At 41.5% G+C, this 21,636-nt stretch overlaps 1 protein-coding gene and 1 long non-coding RNA gene across 2 annotated transcripts in view; both read right to left on the bottom strand.

Annotated features, from left to right (window-relative positions):
* Positions 1–1,202: 1,202 nt before the first annotated feature.
* LOC111977258 (uncharacterized) lies at positions 1,203–4,423 on the bottom strand. Its single transcript, XR_002879024.2, has 3 exons — positions 4,104–4,423; positions 3,456–3,604; positions 1,203–2,771 (listed from the first exon to the last, which is right to left on the bottom strand). It is a non-coding gene; the product is annotated as an uncharacterized lncRNA (long non-coding RNA).
* Positions 4,424–4,754: 331 nt separating this feature from the next.
* LOC111972956 (CLIP-associating protein 1-like) overlaps positions 4,755–21,636 on the bottom strand; it is a 94,228-nt gene continuing 77,346 nt past the window's right edge. The window contains 19 exon segments of the mRNA XM_070446276.1: positions 4,755–8,754; positions 11,109–11,225; positions 11,518–11,724; positions 11,892–12,020; positions 12,321–12,511; positions 13,062–13,311; positions 13,847–13,985; positions 14,337–14,465; positions 14,821–14,927; positions 15,144–15,290; positions 17,387–17,698; positions 18,096–18,190; positions 18,442–18,525; positions 18,528–18,589; positions 19,001–19,078; positions 19,542–19,674; positions 19,831–19,942; positions 20,403–20,426; positions 20,857–20,960. Of these exon segments, the coding sequence (XP_070302377.1) occupies positions 8,668–8,754; positions 11,109–11,225; positions 11,518–11,724; positions 11,892–12,020; positions 12,321–12,511; positions 13,062–13,311; positions 13,847–13,985; positions 14,337–14,465; positions 14,821–14,927; positions 15,144–15,290; positions 17,387–17,698; positions 18,096–18,190; positions 18,442–18,525; positions 18,528–18,589; positions 19,001–19,078; positions 19,542–19,674; positions 19,831–19,942; positions 20,403–20,426; positions 20,857–20,960 (2,507 nt within the window). The 3' untranslated portion in view covers positions 4,755–8,667.

Here is a 21,636-nt window from a genome sequence, read left to right as displayed (position 1 = left end):
CATCGAATATGAACACCATGAGAGCAAGACAAAAAAACAACCATCAATGTATTTCAACATTGTTACTTTATTGTAAATACATTTGTAACATTGTTACTTTAGTACAACATGTATTGAAACATTAATATTGTAACTTTATTGTAACATTTGGAACTTGTACTTTAGTGCAATAATCATTGTAACATTGTCATTGTGACATTTTAGTGCAACATTCACTAACAACTGTATAGCAGTCGTGTGATTCATTCCCACTGAACATAAAGGTAACATTTAGGATAGAGGAGCCTGTAGAATATGCATTCAAGTAGAGGCCTACACTGAACAAAATACAATTATTTATATAAAAAGCGCCACTGCACAATGAGTGCTTATATTATTATATAATATATATATATATATATATATATATATATATATACTGTATTATATATCATAGAGGTAGGCTTCAGAACCAAGTGCAAGATTAGTTTGTGCATAACTATTTTAAACTGTGATGAGTCAGACTACTGTCATACAGTATGTCTTGAATCAATTGACCTTCTTTTCCAAAACATTTCAGTCATTTTGATTGTCTTTTTCGTCGACTTTTCCTTTCTTCCTAAGTCCGTTTACTGCTTCTCCTCACCCTTTATCGACTTTTCTATTTTTCTTTTGTCTTTTTCAGCCCTTTTTCATTCGCTCTTATCTCCTTTCTACTGTCCGTGGTATATCTTGAAGCACTCAATGTGCAGTGGCACTTTGCATTTCTCACATGCATAGTAGTGCGTTTGTCACAATGACGACTTCTCTGGAACCGGTACATCGTGTTGATTGGCCAGTGAGAAGCTTTGTCATATCTTGCCTGAACTTCAACAGTAGCAGCCAGTAAAGACCTCTTCCGTGGCTCAGTGGTTTCGTGCCAAACTTTTGCATATTTGGGCTGTATACTATGTGTTGGAATCACAGCGGTGGCAGGCCTCTTCGATCGTTTGAACACTCAATCTTTATTTGGTCACCTGCAGCTTTTCCTTGGCTCTTCTGACTGGACCCTCTGGCGTAGAGACCCTTGCTCTTCATTATCAACAATGGAGGGGGTGGGGGAGGTTGTGGATGGGGGGGGGGGTGAGGGGTAGTCATCATCACTGATAACGTTGTTCCTGTCATGATCTGTTTGCAATGTTTCAGCATATGCATTCAACAGCCTGGCTGGCAAATGGCTGTCCATAGTCCATATCTGACCCATCGCTATCACAATCACTCAGGACAGCATCTTTCTCATTTTGAGGGATAACTGCAATGTTGCATGCCTTGTCTGGGCAGTCACCTAGATCCAACATATCCCGAACTTGACTCAAGTGAAACTAAAAGAAAGAACAGAGTAGAAAGTTAGGTAGAACAAGACCTATGTATGTGTATCAGTATGTGTATACCTAGATGCACTGTGATATCCCACGGGTCACTATTGTTGCCGTCAACATGTTTACACATTCTATGACCACACTGAACAAAGTTGAGTAATTGCAAATGCATGTATCAATACTAGACACCTTAAAGATGATGTGTACCAAAAATCTTTGTCCTATCTTTATGTTAACATACTTTACTAACCTTTTGTTTGGGAGCTTTGATGCAGCCATCCTCTTCTCATGGTGCAACCAGGAAGTAAACAGCTCTGGTCATGTGACAATTTACACTAAACATGTGACACACACATCTTTCATTGAGACCCTTTATTATTTCAATATTTGCTGTAAATGCATTGATACGTCATTCAATAAAAGATTTAGAGCCTTACAACCGAAAAGTTTTTTACGGTCACTTTTGTGACCGATGGGATTAAATAGGTTAASTTAATTGCACACTAAACCTACTAAGATAAAACAAATCGTAAAATGAACAACCTGTAAAAACAACCTGTTTCTGTTCATTTCAGGCTGTTACACGGAGACTCATGCATGGCTGCCCAGAGCCCAAGGCCATAGACACACCAAACATGTCATATGTTTGTACAAGTTCCACCTGTTCCATTCTAGTGTTGTTAGACTGCTTCATTGAGCACAACCGAAATCTGACGGTCCTTTCCTGACAGCCTGACGACACGGAACTTTCAAGTTGATGAAGCTGTGTATTCGGACATGTCTAAATTCAATCAAATGACTTAATTTTTGCATATGCATATCAGCCTTTGTTTTAAAGAAAGTCAACTGATTGAATGTCAATGGTGATAGACAAAGGTATGTCAAAGTCTTGACTCCCATAATTGAAATCACTTAAAAAACAAACATAGAACCAACATATTATAACAACCTGCAACAAAATGTGCACACAGTGGCAACTTGAGTTGTACTAATGGGTGTTATTCATAGACCAAATATACCACTTGTTCTTTTTTCAAATAATGAAATAAAGTTAAACAAGGTTTCCTTTACAACAAACAACAAGTGTCTTACTGAAGATATAAACAAAGGATTGTCCTAATTTCCTTGCTATAAGATAAAACACTCGATTTACATTTCAACAACGTAAAAATGTTATAAGTCCCAGAAAGCAGAATTGTCCCATAAAGCAGAATTGTACGTAAGATAAACATATGCAAAAAGAGCAAATAAGACAACTAGAAGGTACATGATGTGTTGTGTGATGAAGCTGGTGTGTTGTAGGGTAAGCTGAACTTAGTGGTGTGTGTAGTGGTGTCTAAGTTCAGAAGGGGAGAAGTTGGATGATAGTACCAAGTCTTCAAAGATGGCACCTGCCCAAACCCAGAGGTGGAAAGAAGAGGACTGATGAGTCACCTGTGTGTTGACAGTTTCAGGAAATGGAGGATACATAAACAGATAGAGAAAAAAGGGTCAGGGAATAGGTTACATGAAAGTCAAAAATACATACACAATACAATTAACCTACCTTTAAACATTTGCTGCTTATATCTGTATACTACACTAGTTCTGTTAACCATACGGATTTCGTAGGACTGACCTATATTTTTAAACATTAAAACAAACCTGATTAAAATGGAAAAATGTGAAATAAATTAATCAGAGAAAAAGGCAGTGTAGGAATAGGAATGTATTAAATTCAACACCTTTTCTTTTTTACTTTAAAAATCAGGTGGTGCCTCTAGAGAGCCCTTGCAGTATCCCCCAAAGGTTTTCAACCACATTATGGTTGAGCCTGCCAATTGTAAACTGCAAAGCTTTACTGTTACAATATACATCCTAGCAAGCAAGTGCTTCTGTGCAATAGTAATATCATATAAACATATACAAGAGAGAGAATATGACCAATACATTAACTTCCTTTGCCTAAAGATGAGCTTGAAGTTGTGTGTGATGCAGTTTTGTTTAAGAAGGATGTTTTTTCCACATTTGATCTGTGCTGAGGGAGAATGTTCTTCTGAGTGGGCCAACACTCAATGAAATTAGTTCTTCAATCCCATCCAACAACATGTGCATTTAGTAATAAAGAAAGATAGCTACCTTGGTTTAGATAAGTCAGAGTTTCATCCTGCTGTTTTACAGCAGGCGAGGTTGCTGCACAGAGAACATATTGAAAAGGAGACAGTTTGTCTCCATTTTCTGTTGCGTGTCATTCCTCATCGTGTTTCAGGAAAGGTGACAAAATATCTCTAGAGAGAACAGGAAAAAGAGGGGGGGAAAGGTGTGKTTGCTCATTAGAAGATTTATCTAATCACAAATAAGTCGGAGGCTTCTCAATGGTCAGCCAGAGATTGATCTCATCAGCACCTCTTGGCCAAGGTGCAAAAGTAGGTAAAAAAAACAACTTGTATGATGCATAATCACATTGCATAAAATTATTTAGGCAGATGATGTGTACATTATATTTATATCTGAAATACATTGGAATAGGTCAATTTGCAAGGCCTCGGCCAAAGTTCATGCAAGCAAGACTCAAGTGTGATAATGGTGAAATGGGTAAAACAAGTTTAAAAAGTCGAGGGTGTCATGGCCTTAGTGCGCAAATAAACAATTATTGTTGCTTTCAGTCCCCTTCAAATAAAGCATTTAAGAAAAAAATCACGTTTTTCTCTATTGCATTAAACTTTTCTGATGATAAAAACGTTTCCTAAAAATACAAACGTTTCCCGATTGGAGATGTCCACTTACCGAATATAACTTGCAGTTGAATGCTGATGGTAGTGCTTGGGCTGGTTGTGCCAAAACAACATGTTTTCCAGTGCAGCGTCTATGGTATCCTCAGAAACAGAGAATGGGAATTGGATATGGCACCCTGATCTTTCACTTCCACAGGTAGGTCTGCTAGCTCTCTCAGACGTTTGCTGGCCAGCTCCCTGCTACAGGCTTATATACCCGCTATGACATCACTTTCAATGTATTAGGACACCTCACATAACCTTTGAGAAGCAGAATGTGACTCACTGTTTGTGTCCCAAATGGCACCCTATTCCCAATATAGAGCACTACTTTTGACCCGGGCCCATATTGCTGTGGTCAAAAGTAGTGCACTATGTAGGGAATAGGGTGCCATTTGGGATACAATCACTGACCCACCTCCCCTGCCCCGCTGGTAGTGGTAGCCTAAAATCAAATCTTATTTTTCTAATGACAAGCACAGTCAGATCTATCTTCATGTAACAAAAAATGTGGCTAACACACCTCGGCACTCAACTCTGTAAATGAACGGGAGACTGAGCAATCCAACTGCAAACAATGCTACTGATACTGCTGCCTCGAGTCAAAGTGGATCAACTAAATATACAAAGACCAACCTACATAAAGTATATTATAAAAAGTGAATCAACTTTCATGGTTGTTTATTTCTAGAGCAAACAAATGTACATTGTTGCAAATCATCTATCACAGGTGGATGTTAACGAAACCTTTCTGTACAAGTTGTCATGAAAAACAAAATAAAACAATTATATAAATACAGATATGACTCTTACATGACAAAACAAACACAAATAATAACATGCATAGTGAACAGATTTCTAGGAATACCATCATCAGTAGATCATGTGGACAGTAAATGAGCCAGATCTTCATGAGTCATCAGCCAATACAGTACTTTATGTCTGTAACAAAATGACTGGCTTCCCTTACACACAATAAAATACAATTAACATACTTGTAAAAGGATGATGGCCCCATTTGAAAACAAAAACCATTTTTTTGCGATTTGAAACTGTTAAGCAGATGGGAATAGTTGCCAGATACTGTACTTAAGTACCAAGGCACACACACAGCATACCTTATAAAGCCACATGCCCAAATTTGTAGTACTTTACTAAAGGAGAACTAGGATACTTTTACAGTACATGTCTGCTTGGCATTTTGAGACGGTTATGCCCTGTACAGTGTACATAATTGTCTAGGGCAGACGGAGACTGTTAAGTTTTGGTCAATTTACAGAACACCGTGAGTGTATTGCGGCCAGGTGTCTTCCTCCCCTACCAAAATAATAATTTAATTGTTGTAAAGGCTGACCAAACTGATGAGGTTACAAGTGCACTTCAACAGCCAAAACAGGACCCATCGATGTAAGGCAGCACAAATTGGATGTGCTGCCCAAAAACATGCAAGCTAATTCACTAAAGAGCAAAAAAGTGAGACAGCCAACCTTTTAATTTCATTTCATGAAAGTTGCAAAGCGGTGATTGATCAAAAGTTATGTACAAAATACTTAGTTTGCTCATCATGGTATTTTCTTTATTGCAAAAGCTGTAGTTAGGTGACGGGAAGGTGACAAGAAGAAATGTGTAATACTGTATTATTATAAACAACTTAAATTTGCATCATCATGGTGAATATTATTGTATCTGTTTGCAAGCCTGTTTAGTGTAGTTCATGGGGTAATGGTTTCACATTTTTAAGATCTGAGAACTTCTGTATGTACATCCATCCTCTCCTTTCAACAGTACAAGTGATCCAAACATTATTTAGGAAAATGAACATAAGGCCTGATAGGGCCGGTTTCCTGGACACAGATTAAGATTAGGATTACAAACACACTTTCAATTGATATTCTCTATTGAGAATAGTTTCTAATCCAGGACTAGAATGAATCTGTGTCTGGGAAACCAGCCTGTAGTTTCTTTAGATTCTGTCTCAATGAATGCACTGATCTCCTTCCAAAACCGAGCATATAACTTTCGCATTATCTACAAGTGTAGGGTTTTTACTCATCAGACAAGTACACGTTATAAGCAGCAGCATCATAGTTAACAAGTAAAATGCCATAATCTGGCTACACAGGTGGAAAAAGGGGGAATAAATAAATGTGACACTGGATTGTTTGTTGTCATGACTGACAATGGCCCATTCATTCAGTGTCTGACATCATTAGCAACATGGTCATTGAATAGGTTGAGAACACTCATTCTAATTTTATGAGTTGGGAGGGATCCATTAAATTTCACTTGATTGAATCAGGGATTCAAAAAAAAAAATGTATTATTGTCTTTTCTTCCCTAAATAATGTTGTTAATTTGACAAATCCGAATGGAGTTAACCTCAACCATAAGGTCAGAAAGAAACACAGTTCCATATTTCTCTATATCCTTATTTCACACAAAAAAAGTTTAAACATTTTGAACAGCTTTACATTTTAGTGTTCATTTTGTGTTGAAAAAATGTAGATTATCAAATGTATTTTACTGTATTTTTATTTAATACAGTACTTATTTCTCAGGTTAGAGCCAAGCTATTAGCTGCAAGTTGGTCTCTGACAATGTTTCCGCCGGAATTTCTCACAAACTAATAGATAATAATAATAAAACATAATGTTTGCCTACCTGGGCGTAAGTGAGGCTTCATAATTGTCCAACTTAAAATGTTCAAATATTTCTTCTAACACTTTTTATAGGATTTCATAACATCATCCCTCAGTTTATAAAGAAAAAACGTGAGATTACTACTCATTCTACTAATTTCAATTGCTGCCATATTTGGTGTTCAATGTTCCCAAACACAAGTCTTCAACCTGGTTTATATCAGGGCTTTGTATCATCACTGGGCCAGCCATATGATTCTTAGTTTATCACAAACTGAATGCCATGTGGTCCCCATGCGAAAGAGGTATTCCGACCTCAATTGGCCTTCCTTGTTAAATGTGAAGGAATTCATTCGTCCAACTACAGTATAACTGCATTTTAAAAGGGATGTTTTTTTTTATTTTCTTCCGAACCAATTTCAGGGCATTATTTGCTATTGGACCATATCATTGTTATTGGACCATATCATAACTCCTGGTTTCGCCTTTCCCCTCCTGTTACTTTTTGAATGCTCAACCAAATAAGCATCCAAAGTTACATTATAAAAAATGTCAGCAAAATAGAGTGTTGCCGTAGATGTACAGTAGCTTGACCCCCATTCATTCTTATAGAGAAGTCAAAAAGCGTTAAACCACCCTATACCCAGACCACACGTTTACAAAAATTAAATTAAAAAAAGACAAAACGGGAGAAAATTTGTCATTTGTCATCAAAAGAAATTCGATGACAAATGAAAGGACAAGTTCACTGGAGAGAAAATAAAGAAAAGGCCGGGAGCAAAAGTAAGTGAATTGAAGATGTGATTGAAGCAGAGGGTCATCCGGAGGAATCCAGCGTGGTGAAGGAGAGAGAATCTCAGGAATGGAGAGGTCTGGAAGAGGCACAACTACAGTACCAGTCAAAAGTTTGGACACACCTACTCATTCAAGGGTTTTTCTTTATTTTGACTATTTTCTACATTGTAGAACAATAGTGACGACATCAAAACTATGAAATAACACATATGGAATCATGTAGTAACCAAAAACGTGTTAAACAAATCAAAACATACTTTATATTTGAGATTGTTCAAAGTAGCCACCTTTTGCCTTGACAGCTTTGCACACAATTGGCATTCTCTGAACCAGCTTCATGAGKTAGTCACCTGGAATGCATTTCAATTAACAGGTGTGCCTTGTTAAAAGTTATTTTCTGGAATTTCTTTCCTTTTTAATGCGTTTGTGCCAATCAGTTGTGTTGTGACAAGGTAGTGTTGGTATACAAAAGATAGCCCTATTTGGTAAAAGACCAAGGCCATATTATGGGCTCAAATATAATCATCAAAGAAACGACAGTCCATCATTACTTTAAGACATGAAGGTCAATCAATGTGGAAAATTTCAAGAACTTGACCTGGCCTCCACAATCACACGACCTCAACCCAATTGAGATGGATTGGGATGATTTGGACCGCAGAGTGAAGGAAAAGCAGCCAACAAGTGCTCAGCATATGTGGGAACTCCTTCAAGACTGTTGGAAAAGCATTCTTTATGAAGCTGGTTGAGAGAATGCCAAGAGTGTGCAAAGCTGTCATAAAGGCAAAAGGTGTCTACTTTGAACAATCTAAAATCTAAAATACATTTTGATTTGTTTAACACTTTTTTGGTTACTACATGATTCCATATGTGTTATTGCATAGTTTTGATGTCTTCACTATTATTCTACAATATAGAAAATAGTAAAAATAAAGAAAAACCCTTGAATGAGTAGGTGTGTCCAAACTTTTGACTGGTACTGTATGACTGTGTCCCAAATGGCATCATATTCCCTATATAGTGCACTACTTTTGACCAGAGCCCAAACGTAGTGGCCTATATAGGGAATAGGATGCCATTTAGGACACACACTATATCCCCTAATTTAGATGCAAAGTACAGACAGGCAGATCCCTCCTACAGCTAGCTGTGTGAGGACACATCCGAGGAACTGCTGCTGTTGCTGTTGGTCGTCTGGGCCCTCTTGATGTACAAGTTCAGCAGCTTCATCTGCAAGAATAATGTTATATTATATGTTAAAACATAGTTATTATCATGGTGGAGCAAGGAGAAGTGGTAAGAGAAGTAATAATGGCACTGTCAATTCGGAAGTAAACTGAAATTCCAATACTAGGTACTTAATTAGTAATTCAACACTAATGAAATGTTTCCTTTGCACAACGTTTTACTACAGTGTTCCCTAATGAGTACAACCCTGACAAACTCCAGTCCTGTACCCTTATGCAACCCAAGGACACGGGCTCCCGCAGATGGAAACTGGGGCAAAAATGACCCTCTCAACAACACACCATAGAGCAAACTAGTTGAAACCAGATGCGATCTACAGACCAATGCTGGCACTAAGACCGTACTCAATGAGCTGTGTACCGCCATAAGCAAACATGGAAAATGTTCATCCAGAGGCAGCGCTCCTAGTGGCCAGGGACTTTAATGCAAGGAAACTTAAATCTGTTATACCTAATTTCTCCCAGCATGTTAAATGTGCAACCAGAGGGAAAAMAACGCAAGACCACCTTTACTCCACACAMAGAGACGCGAACAAAGCTCTCCTTCGCCCTCCAGTTGGCAAATCTGCCCATAATTCTATCCTCCCGATTCCTGCTTACAAGCAAAAATTAAAGCAGGAAACATCAGTGACTAGGTCAATAAAAAAGTGTTCAGATGAAGCAGATGCTACGCTACAGGACTGTTTTGCTAGCACAGAATGGAATATGTTCTGGGATTCTTCCGATGGCATTGAGGAGTACACCACATCAGTCACTGGCTTCATCAATAAGTGCATCGATGACGTCGTCCCCACAGAAATCTCTATTGCACTGTTCATTGAGTACAGCTCAGTGTTCAACACCATAGCGCCCTCAAAGCTCATCACTAAGCTAAGGACTCTTGGACTAAACACCCCAACTAGAAGCCATGGATTACAGGCAACATCCGCACTGAGCTAAAGGGTAGAGCTGCTGCTTTCAAGGAGCGGGACTCTACCCGGAAGCCTATAAGAAATCCCACAACGCCCTCAGACAAACCATCAAACAGGCAAAGCATCCATACAGGACTAAGATCGAATCGTACTACACCGGCTCCGACGCTCGTCGGATATGGCATGGCTTGCAAACTATTGCACAACTGAGAGCTGTCCAGTGAAACGAGCATACCAGACGAGCTAAATTACTTCTATGTTCGCTTCGAGGCAAGTAACACTACGGCTGGGCGATATGGTCAAAATCTCATATCCAGATATAGGTCATTTCATATCCCGATAATGATACATATCACGATATAGCACATTCAAATATAAAATGAGCACATGTAAAGGCCTATTTCTTATTACATTTTGAATTATACTCAACAAATAAAAGGTACTTACTCATATTTGATTATTTATCCTTTTATTTAGAACCATTGTGCAAATTTTCAATTAAGCATTTAACAAAATATAAAATATGACTGTATAAAATCTAAAAAAGGTAAATAGAAAACACTTAAACTATAGTTGCAAACAAAATAAATATAGACCTAAAATAAATAAATAAATAGTTTGTGTTGCAAATTTCCTTCCACACGACACGTGGAAGAACGCAAAGCGTCGTCCAATTGACAAAAAATATTAACAATGTCCACACTGTATTTCTGATCAATCTGATGTTATTTTAATGGACAAAAAAAAAGCGATGTATATATGGGGCGGCAGGTAGCCTAGTGGTTAGCGCGTTGGACTAGTAACCGAAAGTTTGCAAGATGGAATCCCCAAGCTGACATGGTAAAAATCTGTCGTTCTGCCCCTGAACAAGGCAGTTGACCCACTGTTCCTAGGCCGTTACTGAAAATAAGAATTTGTTCTTAACTGACTTGCCTAGTTAAATAAATGTTAAATAAAAATAAAATATATCTTAGATTCTCCCCTTTTCAATCGACTCACTATTTACCCCCTTCCAATGGTTATGCTGGGGAGAAAATCTTAGCTCTAAATTGTTTAACCTGTAATCAMGGCTTTGTAGTATTGCTAATCATGGCTATGCCACAATAGCAATTTTGCCACCTAATTGCAGGGTATGTATACTAGTAGGCCTAGTTGGATAAGGCTGAATATGCACATGATGGAAGTTAGAGGTAAAAATGAATTATTTAATGGAAAATGCATTGACTAAAATATGACTAAAATTATCCAGTTTTACTCGACTGATAATAACAAACTAAGAATGATGAAATTACTCAAATGTGACTAAGACAAAACCTAAATCTAAAATAGCTGCCAAAATGAACACTGGTGTGTGGTGTAGTGTGTGTGTCTGTCAGTCAGGACTTTGAGATGCTGATCGAGAACATGACAGTGGTGGGTAGTGTACCTTGCTGCCTGTGAGTAGCTGCAGGTGTGGTTTGAGCTCTTCTCCAATCACGGAGTAGATGGCCACCAGACAGAACACACTGGCCTTGCGAACACTACTCTCCGTGTTGTCATAGCCCTGGGAACAGATTTACGACGATCAGTATTAATGGACTGGCTGCCAGAAGGAAATACAGACAGAGAAACAAGTGCACACACACATTCACAAGCAGCAATCAGTGAACACACACACGTACAGAACACACACCGAGTCATTGGGAATGTGGGAGCAGTGGCAGATGTGTGTGCTCAGGGATCGAGTACAGGCAAACATTCCAACCAGTGTGGCAATATATATAAAATCAGTTTTGACAGCACTGGGCCACACTCTTACCAAACACTCATAATGCCAAACAGGACCAGATTCTCACCTGCAGTAGTCCTGGTATGATATCAGGCAGCAGCTGGTGGAGGGACTCCTTGGTGATGCGTTCTATCACCTTGGTCTGCATCTTGATGGCAGCCAGGTTGATGGGGTAGTCAGCCGTCTGGACGATAGGACACAGCACCTTGATACACTGCTCTGGGTGGATGGAGCCGGCTAGGGTGGAGGCAGCCTCCTCCGCTGCCCGTACCACCTGGACAGAGAGGGAAGAGATCACTCATAATGCCTTTGTATATGGTGTGTACAGAGAGAACAGGACAGGTCCTAGTACCGAGGCATGGGGGGACACCCTTGCTTTTTCAGATGCCTATTGTGTAAAAGGCTATAGAGCAATAATGTAAAGAATAAAAGGAGTTGTACCTCCTTGTGGGAGTCTTTGTGTGCCTCCAGGGTCTTCATGATGGTGAGTTCAGCATAGTTCTTGAAGCGGGCCGGTTGGTTTCTCAGGATCTCCTTCAGTACCCGCAGAGCCAGGGCCCGGATGGTGTGCTATATGAAGGGAAGAGGAAGAATGAGTGTCCATTAAACCTCAAAATATACACATACTGTACAGCCCTGCTGGAACCATGCATGTCCACCACACACACCCACACCCACAGCCAAACCAAAACCTTTAACCCGTAGCAAGGCTTTCAAGTTAGCAGCTTAATAAACAAGCTATTTGGTAGTAAAGCTGCTGTCTAGTTATTCTGTATGCATGTGTTTGACACAATCACAATCATTGCAAGTAAAACCTTTGAAATAGCAGTGATCTGCATAATCAGAGCTGCAGGAGTATAGGATCCCTACGTCTTTATCTCCCAGTGTTTCCAGAAGCAGTAGGAGGATGGTCTTGAAGTGTTCGTCCCACACGGCCAGGCTGTCCTCTCGTGTGATCTTCAGCAGCTCCACCAAGGCCCCCTTACGCTCATCCACACGCTCATTGTGATTGGACAGCTCCTTCAGAAGATCTGCCACAAGGTCTGAGTGGTCCTGGGAGCCTGAGGAGAGGACAGAGGGGAGCACTGGGTGAGTGGTATGGCCCATACACCCCTCAGGCATACTTAGCGAGCTAGTATCCCCATGAACACAGCAAAAGTGACAGGGAATCACTCAAGACATTGAAATGGATGGCAATGGAAACAGCAATGAAACACTATAGAAAGAAAAAAAACAACAGTCATASAGTAGTGAGTCTTTACCAGGAGCAAAGCCCTTAGGCAGCACCATCTTGTTTTCACCACTGCCGTCCTGCCGACGGCCTGTAGTGGGAGGGAGGGAGGGGGTGAGGAGGAAGGTAGACAATCAGGAGGGAGGACTGACTATAGCCAGCAGACTCACTATTCACTGGTAGAGGGCTATCCTATTCCCAATGTTTTTCATCAGCCACCATGTAACACTAGAATGGGCCAAACCTATTCTTTCTTTGTGTTGCCAAAACCTGAAGACGCCACACCATCATGTCATGACATTACAGGATGGATCAGAGTTGGTCAACATGGAGGTGGCGTCACAGGGTTAAGGGTCAAGCAGAGGTCAAAGGTGACTCACAGTCTCTGAACTGTTCCACGTCATCGTCGAACACGGCCTCCTTTAGGGCACTCTTGTCGTAGGATGAGGTGATGGTGTCCCCATACCCGTAGGGGGCGAACTCCCTGGCCCGCGGCCCGGAGAAGGAGCGGGGAGATGGAGTGTTGAGGAGGGAGGTCTTGTTATCCAAGGCTGTACGCCCACCCTCCACCACATCCAGCCCCAAACGGGCATCTGAGCCTGGGGAGGACGCCACACCTTCACGCCCCACCTGAAGAGAGAGATAGAAAAGAAACATAGTTGTAGTCAGTTTTTATGTCTTAAAGATGACAACTTTTGATGTAAAAAGAGCTTTATAGATTAACGTGATTGATTGTTACTCATGCATGTGAAAATGGCTATGATAACCAGGGAGGAAGAAACAGGAAGCAACAGATTAGCCTAAATCTACACTTGATTTAACAATTAGCTATTTTGTAATGTGCTTCTCGTTGATGTCCCTTTCCTTCTCCAACATCAGTGTCAGTCAGTAGTCAGTCAGTTGTAGTCAGTTTTTATGTCTTAAAGATGACAACTTTTGATGTAAAAAGAGCTTTATAGATTAACGTGATTGATTGTTACTCATGCATGTGAAAATGGCTATGATAACCAGGGAGGAAGAAACAGGAAGCAACAGATTAGCCTAAATCTACACTTGATTTAACAATTAGCTATTTTGTAATGTGCTTCTCGTTGATGTCCCTTTCCTTCTCCAACATCAGTGTCAGTCAGTCAGTTTAATTTCCAGAGATGAGGTAATGACTCACAGCATCGTCCCTCTTCCCTCTTGGTTCGTTGAGGTCCTCCTGGCTGCGATAGCTGAAACTCTGGATGGCCTCTGTGACCCCTCGCAGGGAGCTGTAGATCTCATCAGAGTTCATGTTCTCTGTGTCATACTCCAACATACTGAGACAGAGGACGACAGGGGTGAGGGGTTATATACAGGGTGGTAAGGACAAAAACAAACACAGAGACAAATACTCACACGAAGAGACTAGTTGTATTAGTCTTATACCATGCAAGGGCTCATATTCATTGCTGTAGGTAAAATATGTATTTTGGATGCAGCTCTGACCATCGATGATTGGCGTGATGCTATAACTAAGAAGGGAGAGATAACTATCCAGAGAAGACTGGATGCCATAATGCAACATGAGACTTGAATCCCAAGGAATCCCTATTGGTCGAGCGAAATTTGGAGGACTTCCAGTCCCGCCCCTCCTGGGGCCCTGAGGCCCTGCCCCCTAGGAGTGTTACCTGGGAGAGTACGCTCTGCGGAGGACCCTGAGGGCGGGGCCAGAGGGGGTGGAGGGAGGCGGAGGAGGATGAGGGGGAGGGGGGTGCTTAGACAGCCCATCGCCACTCCAACACCCACCCCACAACCGACTGTGGCCACAGCACAGCACGGCCACGAGGGAAGGATGGACAGAAGGAGGAGGGAGAGAACGGGGCACGGTGGGGGCAACAACACAAGGGATCACACACACAGAGAAGAGAGAAAGAAGGAAAAAGAGAGAAAGAAGAAGGGAAGAGTGCAGCAGAGGGAGGAGAAAAGAGAAAAAGACACTAGTCTGATCTGAGTTGAGGTTAGAGGTCGGCATGCATTAACAAGGGAAGAGTATTAGAATGCATGGTGAAGAAGAACAAGCCATCAACCAGCGCTCCGTGGTTTAGCCATGCATTAGGAGACACAATGACACTATCCCTGTAGATAAAGGTCTGAGAAAAGGGAGGTACGAACCTCGGAGACAGCCCACCGTGGGAGCAGTTGGTCGGAGAGGTGAGGGGGCTGGTCCGGCTGGGGGTGTGGCGGGGTGGGGTCCGCCCAATAGTGTTGCTGGGAGAACTCTGAGAAATAGAAAGAGAAAAACAAGTTCATGACTTACAAAACGTAATAATCGAAGATCATGACCAAATGGAATGAAACCATTGGATCGCATACAAGTGAATTAACTAATCTACCTCAGAAATAGGTTCAAAAGCTCAATCTTTCAAATCACCCCACCAAAATTGACATGGCTGCTAGTGTAAACACATCATATATTCCTGGTTGTATTCCTTTACCACGCTGCTGGTGTTGCTGGAGTTCTTGAGGTGGTTGTGGAGCAGCTTGGTGGCCCCGTCCTGGAAGGTCTTGGGCAGGGCTCCCAGCAGCATGGTGAACTCCGGGGTGTTCAGCTCAAACAGAGAGATCAGCACCACCTGTGCCGCCTGGGGGGCAGAGGACAGAGGGACATACAGTAGTCAATAGTGGGTTATGGACTACCTGGGGGGCAGAGGACAGAGGGACATACAGTAGTCAATAGTGGGGTTATGGACTACCTGGGGGGCAGAGGACAGAGGGACATACAGTAGTCAATAGTGGGTTATGGACTACCTGGGGGGCAGAGGGGATAGGTACATACAGTAGGGAGCAGAGGGGATAGGTACATACAGTAGGGAGCAGAGGGGATAGGTACATACAGTAGGGAGCAGAGGGATACTAGGTACATACAGTAGGGAGCAGAGGGGATAGGTACATACAGTAGGGAGCAGAGGGGATAGGTACATACAGTAGGGAGCAGAGGGGATAGGTACAGTAAACAGTGTGTTAGGTGGGCTTCCTCTGGGAAGTAGGGTACAGACATAATAGTCAATAGTGGGTTATGTATTTATGTATTCCTACAGAGAAGCCCTTTTCTCCACTAAGAGCTATGTCTGTTGTCAGGTATCCCTACCAGTGGAAGGCTTGGAGGTACACAGTGAGTAGTGTTATATACTGACTAAAACAGTACTGAGAAACCATTGGTCACTTTATCAAACACGTTTTTGCAACTATCGCTGTAATAGAGTCCATTATATGTTTGCGGTAAGAGACATCATGCTTCTAGCAGGTCAGATATTGCTTCCAACAAGCACTGAGACATTCCCTTAATAAGCACAATGTTAAATCAAGTGATTCCTTCTACTACAAACGACCATGTTAGCATGCATATGGGCAGGGTGTTAATGTGGTTCAGAACAGACAAATGTGTTCGGCACAGAGAACAGAAGAGGAAAAACAGCAGTCAAGTTTTCACGTGGTTATTTAGCAATGACATCGGCCGGTAGAACTCTCAATTCAAAAAACAAAGCAACAATCCATTCTCACAGTCCTTACATAAATACTGTTTAGTGTTTTGTTGGCCAACAAAAGTATTTTCACTCTCAAACCAGTCCATTTATCCACAATCAAAATAGCAAGGCATAGCTATTGCAGGTTAGAGCGAGCGATAGAAAGGGCTAGAGAGGGTAAAGGTGAGGTGGAGAGGCCACACTTGAGATCGTTTCCCACTCGTTGAGGCAGTTTGGTGTCGGTGCTGCTCGGCGGGCGGAGCGTGCTTGGCATTGGACAGTGATTGGTTGATGAGCCACTACCTGCTTACACCTCTCTTCCAGGTGCCCCTCCCCGGCCTGCTGGGACAGTAAGGCTGCCGTACCGGACCTGCCTGATAGCTCCTCCACCACCCAGTTATGAAGGGTCTGGGGCACAGTGGCAGGGGGGTAGAATTATGGGTATTGTAGTTTTGACAAAGGAAAGCAGATGTTTATAGTAGTACACTACTATAAACCTAGACATGGTTATAGCTGTAAGCCGGGTTCTCCTGTGGGATGCAGTTGAGGTATATCAAATTTGGTTCTATTATAAAACAATAAAAAGCATTAAAAAAAAAATCTTTCCCCCACCATCAAAGGTCATTTTGAGTCTACCTGTTTTTAGTACCCTACTGCGTGAGATACGCCTTGTGTTTAAACACTAGCTAGTTGAGGACTTCATTTGGAACTAGTAGTGGAAAAACAAACAACCCAAGAATATACACGTCCTGCCTCAGCACAGGGAGATAGTGTCTGCTAACCCAAGCTCATTCCTGGTGGCACATGGCATCATTGACAACCACTTAGAACATCAACAAATACAAACAAAGGAGGTAAAACCCACTGGATCGATAGCTACAGTACATAACTAGATCTTAATATCAATAACATTGAAAAACTATTCAATGCAATTCCTCTAAAAGGATGGGTTCTGAGTTTGTTAAGATTTATCAACAAATGATAACACACTTAATCCAAGTGAATATATCATAAAAAACAGTTCAAGCTGAATTTGTTTGAGGAAGTAGGCTAATCCAGCTGCTGTACTATTAGCAGTGCAGTATTCGCATGGCTTTCTGCCTGGACAGCATGTGGTTCAGCTAGTCCTTATAGAGCAGACCATAGGGACTACAGCACCTACTGCAGCAGATACCTACAGTAAGTAGTAGTTCCTACTTCCCACTGAGACATACCTTCCTGACGTCAGAGCTCTTGGGTTCTGTGGTCCACGTAATGATGCGAGATACAGCCAGTCGCGTTTCACTGGAGTTGACAAAGTCTGTAGGATCCATCTGTCTTCCCAGTGACTCTATGTACTTCAGGATGGCCACCTTCACCTGTGTGATACACACATGGTTTAGCTTCACGATACACACATGGTTTAGCTTCACGACACACACATGGTTTAGCTTCACGATACACACATGGTTTAGCTTCACGATACACACATGGTTTAGCTTCACGACACACGCATGGTTTAGCTTCACCATACACACATGGTTTAGCTTCACGACACACACATGGTTTAGACTTCCACACACACGCATGGTTTAGCTTCACCATACACACATGGTTTGCTTCACGAACACACACATGTTTAGCTTCACGACACACACATGGTTTAGCTTCACCATACCACATGTTAGCTTCACGACACACACATGTTTAGCTCACGACACACACATGGTTAGCTTCACGACCACACAACATGGTTTAGCTTCACGACACACACATGGTTTACCTTCACCAATACACACATGTTTAGCTTTTCACGGACCACACACATGGTTTAGCTTCACCATACAACACAATGGTTTAGCACATGTACTGTATTACTGCATATGAAATCTTAAATTGTTAGCCCAGACCAACCCTCAAAACAAACACAATGATCTAGTTATGTGACCTTCTCTGCATACTGTACCTTAGGTTAGGTGTCTGTGTCTGATCCACAATGAACCTCATCAGGATGTTAAACTGCTGATCAAACGGAAAGACTCCCTGAGAAGAACAAAACAATATTAGTTACTAAATTAAATGAGCAAATTACACTCAAAATTGTATTTCACACGACTGAGCCAAAAACAACTGTAATGAGCTGGGCTAGTTACAAATCCACCATAGTCGTAGAACAGTGCTGAAAGGACTGTAAAAAGGAAATATCCAGTCAACACAGTTTGGTTTGGGTCGGCATGATAGTGTAAAAATGGTTTGAGATGTTATTGGAGGGGGATTTAGAGGTCCGTACCTGTGATGTCCAGAGCCTTCTGAACCTTGGCCTGGACAGACCCAGCAGTCAGCACCCATCTTTTCAGTAGCTGGGTGAGCAGACAAACAGCCAGTCCTGCAGGTCCTCTCTGTGCACCAGGATAAAGTCTACCAGAGTCTCTAGAAAACTACTGAACAACCTGAGGAACACACCACACACACACACAACACACACACACACACCACACCACACACACACACACACACACACACACACACACACCACACACACACACACCACCACACACACACACACACACACACACACACACACACACACACAGCTACCATCAACAACTGACAACATATCATCTTTATAAGTAACAACACAGGCAATAAGTGTCTGTATAGTAGAAAACTGAGAATAAAAACACACACTTACTCTCTGTTGTTAAAATCCACACCAAAGCAGACCATGCAACAAAACACTCAATTAGTTTTCAGACAAATCACTGCAAAGCAATGGGTTTTTGAATGTCAAAAGTAAAAGTTATGAGTGAGTATCATTGTATTGATATGAAATGTTCAAACAGCTGAACATCCTGTCACCTACCTTGCTGTGTGGATCTGCAAACATTCTGGTGAAGATTTCACAGAGTCTCTTCAGCTCCACCCGGCTGCAACACACAACAGCATCCGCCGGCACACATGAATAAACATAGGCACACACAGACATCAGAGAGGCTTGACGTAAAGCGCCTCCTTCAGGATACAGAATGCTGGAGGCCTGACAGGGAAACTAAGAGAGAGCCGACAGTGAAACTGCTTTGTCTGAAATTCATCTTTAACTGCACAATCTGACAGGCGGCTTTATACCTGCAGGCTGCTCACAAAGTCATTTCTCCCCCAATTAAGGAAAGCTATGAAACGAAACCGATCGCAGGACCCTTGACATAATCGCCTCTTCAAAAGTTGGACATTTTCAAAAAGGAAATGACCATGAAATATGAACAAACACAGCAGGCACAACACTCTAAACAGAAAATATACCTTCTCCAAATTCTACATTAGAAACACAAACCATTACTTTATCCTTATAGATTCCTTTGTATAAGGTCCACCCCCCTGCCCTGGGCTGACCTGAGTATTCTTTGACTCTTCAGCAGGTTCTGCAGTCCCAGCAGTCCCTCCTTCCTCTCAGACCAGTTGGAGCTGGCACAGTGGTTGAGTACCTCTGCCACATCCTCTGTCTGACGCAGGTAGTGAGGGATACCTAGATAATGACAATAATTTATACAATTTAGCAGACGCTTTAATCCAACGTGAGTACGTACATTTTAGCATATGTACATCTAGTGGGAATCGAACCTACTACCTTTGTGTTGCTAGTGCCACGTTCTTATCAACTGAGTAACACAGGACAACATACCTCCGTTTCGGGAGCCGTACGACCGTTCCGAGCAGGCGCTGGACGCATCACTGTTAGCGTCATCGTCAGAATAGATACCAGGAGACTCATAGCGCCGCCTCATAGGCTTCCGCTGTTGGGAGGGGAATGGGGAGGGATGGGTTAATGGTGAGTTCATAGGTCATAGGACCAGGAGAAAAGTGGGACAGACAGACTAAAACTGTAGGAAAAGCTTGGTCACTCAAACTCAGCCATGATGTAGGATTTGATGAGCTACGACGCACAATTTCTAGTAGGTTGCCATTCGCAATGAATGAGGTATTGCCATGCAATTTGTTCCAACTGTTGATTTATCATGATTGATATGGACATGCAATGAGATTATTAAGTTATGTTATAAGAATGCATACTGTTAATCATAATATGGGAGATTTTATTGAATAATAAATCAAATCTGCCAGTTAGGCTTTTAGGCTAAGGGCAACATTTAGTGATAATAATATAATATATATAATATAATATTTTGCACGTACAATCTTTGTTGATTAGTGAATAGAATGAACATACAAACGGTACACAAATTGGATAATTACCTTATTTCTGGAGTCTCCTAATAGCTGAAGTTAAAGAAAACCAATGAGGAAAGAAAAGAGGTGAACTGTCAAGGGAAAACATGAGTGCAGTCCTGCTGGTGAGTAAAAGAAGCCATTTTAAAATGTTTTTCTCTACACATTAGCAATGTTGAATTACTTGCAGTCTAAGTTTATCCCCCATATATATTCTGATAGTCATACACAAACCAACACAAGCACTCTTGATGATTTCATGTCATTACATTTGACTTCTTAATGCAGTTATTTTCTGCCAAATGCAAAACAGGCAAAACCTCCTGGGAGTAATTAGATTAAAYAAGGCCCACAGCAAAAAACCAAACACTGCATACAGCTCCGCATCAATCCCTCGGCCATTAACTGTCACTCTATCTTGAGACAAACGGTAGTGATGTCTTCAGAACTGGCAACCGGTAAGAGTTGATTGGTGACTTACCAGTGCGTCAGCCACAGCAGCCTCCACCTCAGTGCCAGTGTTGAGGACTCTCATGGCGTTCACCGAGGCAGAAATGCGGGCCTGGTGGATCAAACCAAATCGGTCTGGGGGGGGAAGAGAGGGGTGAGAGGAAACAGAGGAGAAAGCCATTGGAATTGATGTCAGGGACTTACCTCAGAATACGGTAATCAAATCTCAGGTAAGACATGGCAAAGAAATTAAAGAGTTTGGCATGAAAACACCAAAAAGCTTGAAACTGAAACACCAAAAAGCTTGAAAATGAAAACACCAAAAAGTTTGACTGATAAATGAAAAAAGATGCTGAAATAAAGATGAAGAGGCACCAACCACCAAAAGAAATCACCACAGAATGACTTGTTGAAACACCTCATGAAAAATGAAGAAGAAAAAACCCCACTGACACTTGCAGACAGGAAAATAAAACAAATCTGATATGAGATACTTAATACACTAAAGTACAAATACATTATACAACGTCCAAAAAGTCAATAACAAGGAGAAAATGATATAGGTGGGGATATCATGATTACGCAGTATGAAACACAAGCATTTTAAAATAAAATCACAAAACATCATATTGAAGCAGAGGACCACAGCACATACTATGAAAAATCTTCTTCAATTAAAAGAAAAGACCATTACAAGCTTGAAAAGTTGGAATAAATGTTGCCTCAGGGTGGGCACAGCAGGGTGGGCACAGCCCTCACAGTACTATGTATGGACACATGCTGGCATAGTCACTAATATGGGGGACGGGGA

This window comes from Salvelinus sp. IW2-2015, linkage group LG2 (assembly GCF_002910315.2).
Source record: "Salvelinus sp. IW2-2015 linkage group LG2, ASM291031v2, whole genome shotgun sequence".
Lineage (NCBI taxonomy): Eukaryota > Metazoa > Chordata > Actinopteri > Salmoniformes > Salmonidae > Salvelinus > Salvelinus sp. IW2-2015.
Note: the sequence above shows the minus strand (reverse complement) of the source record. Positions and strands in the feature narration are given on the sequence as shown.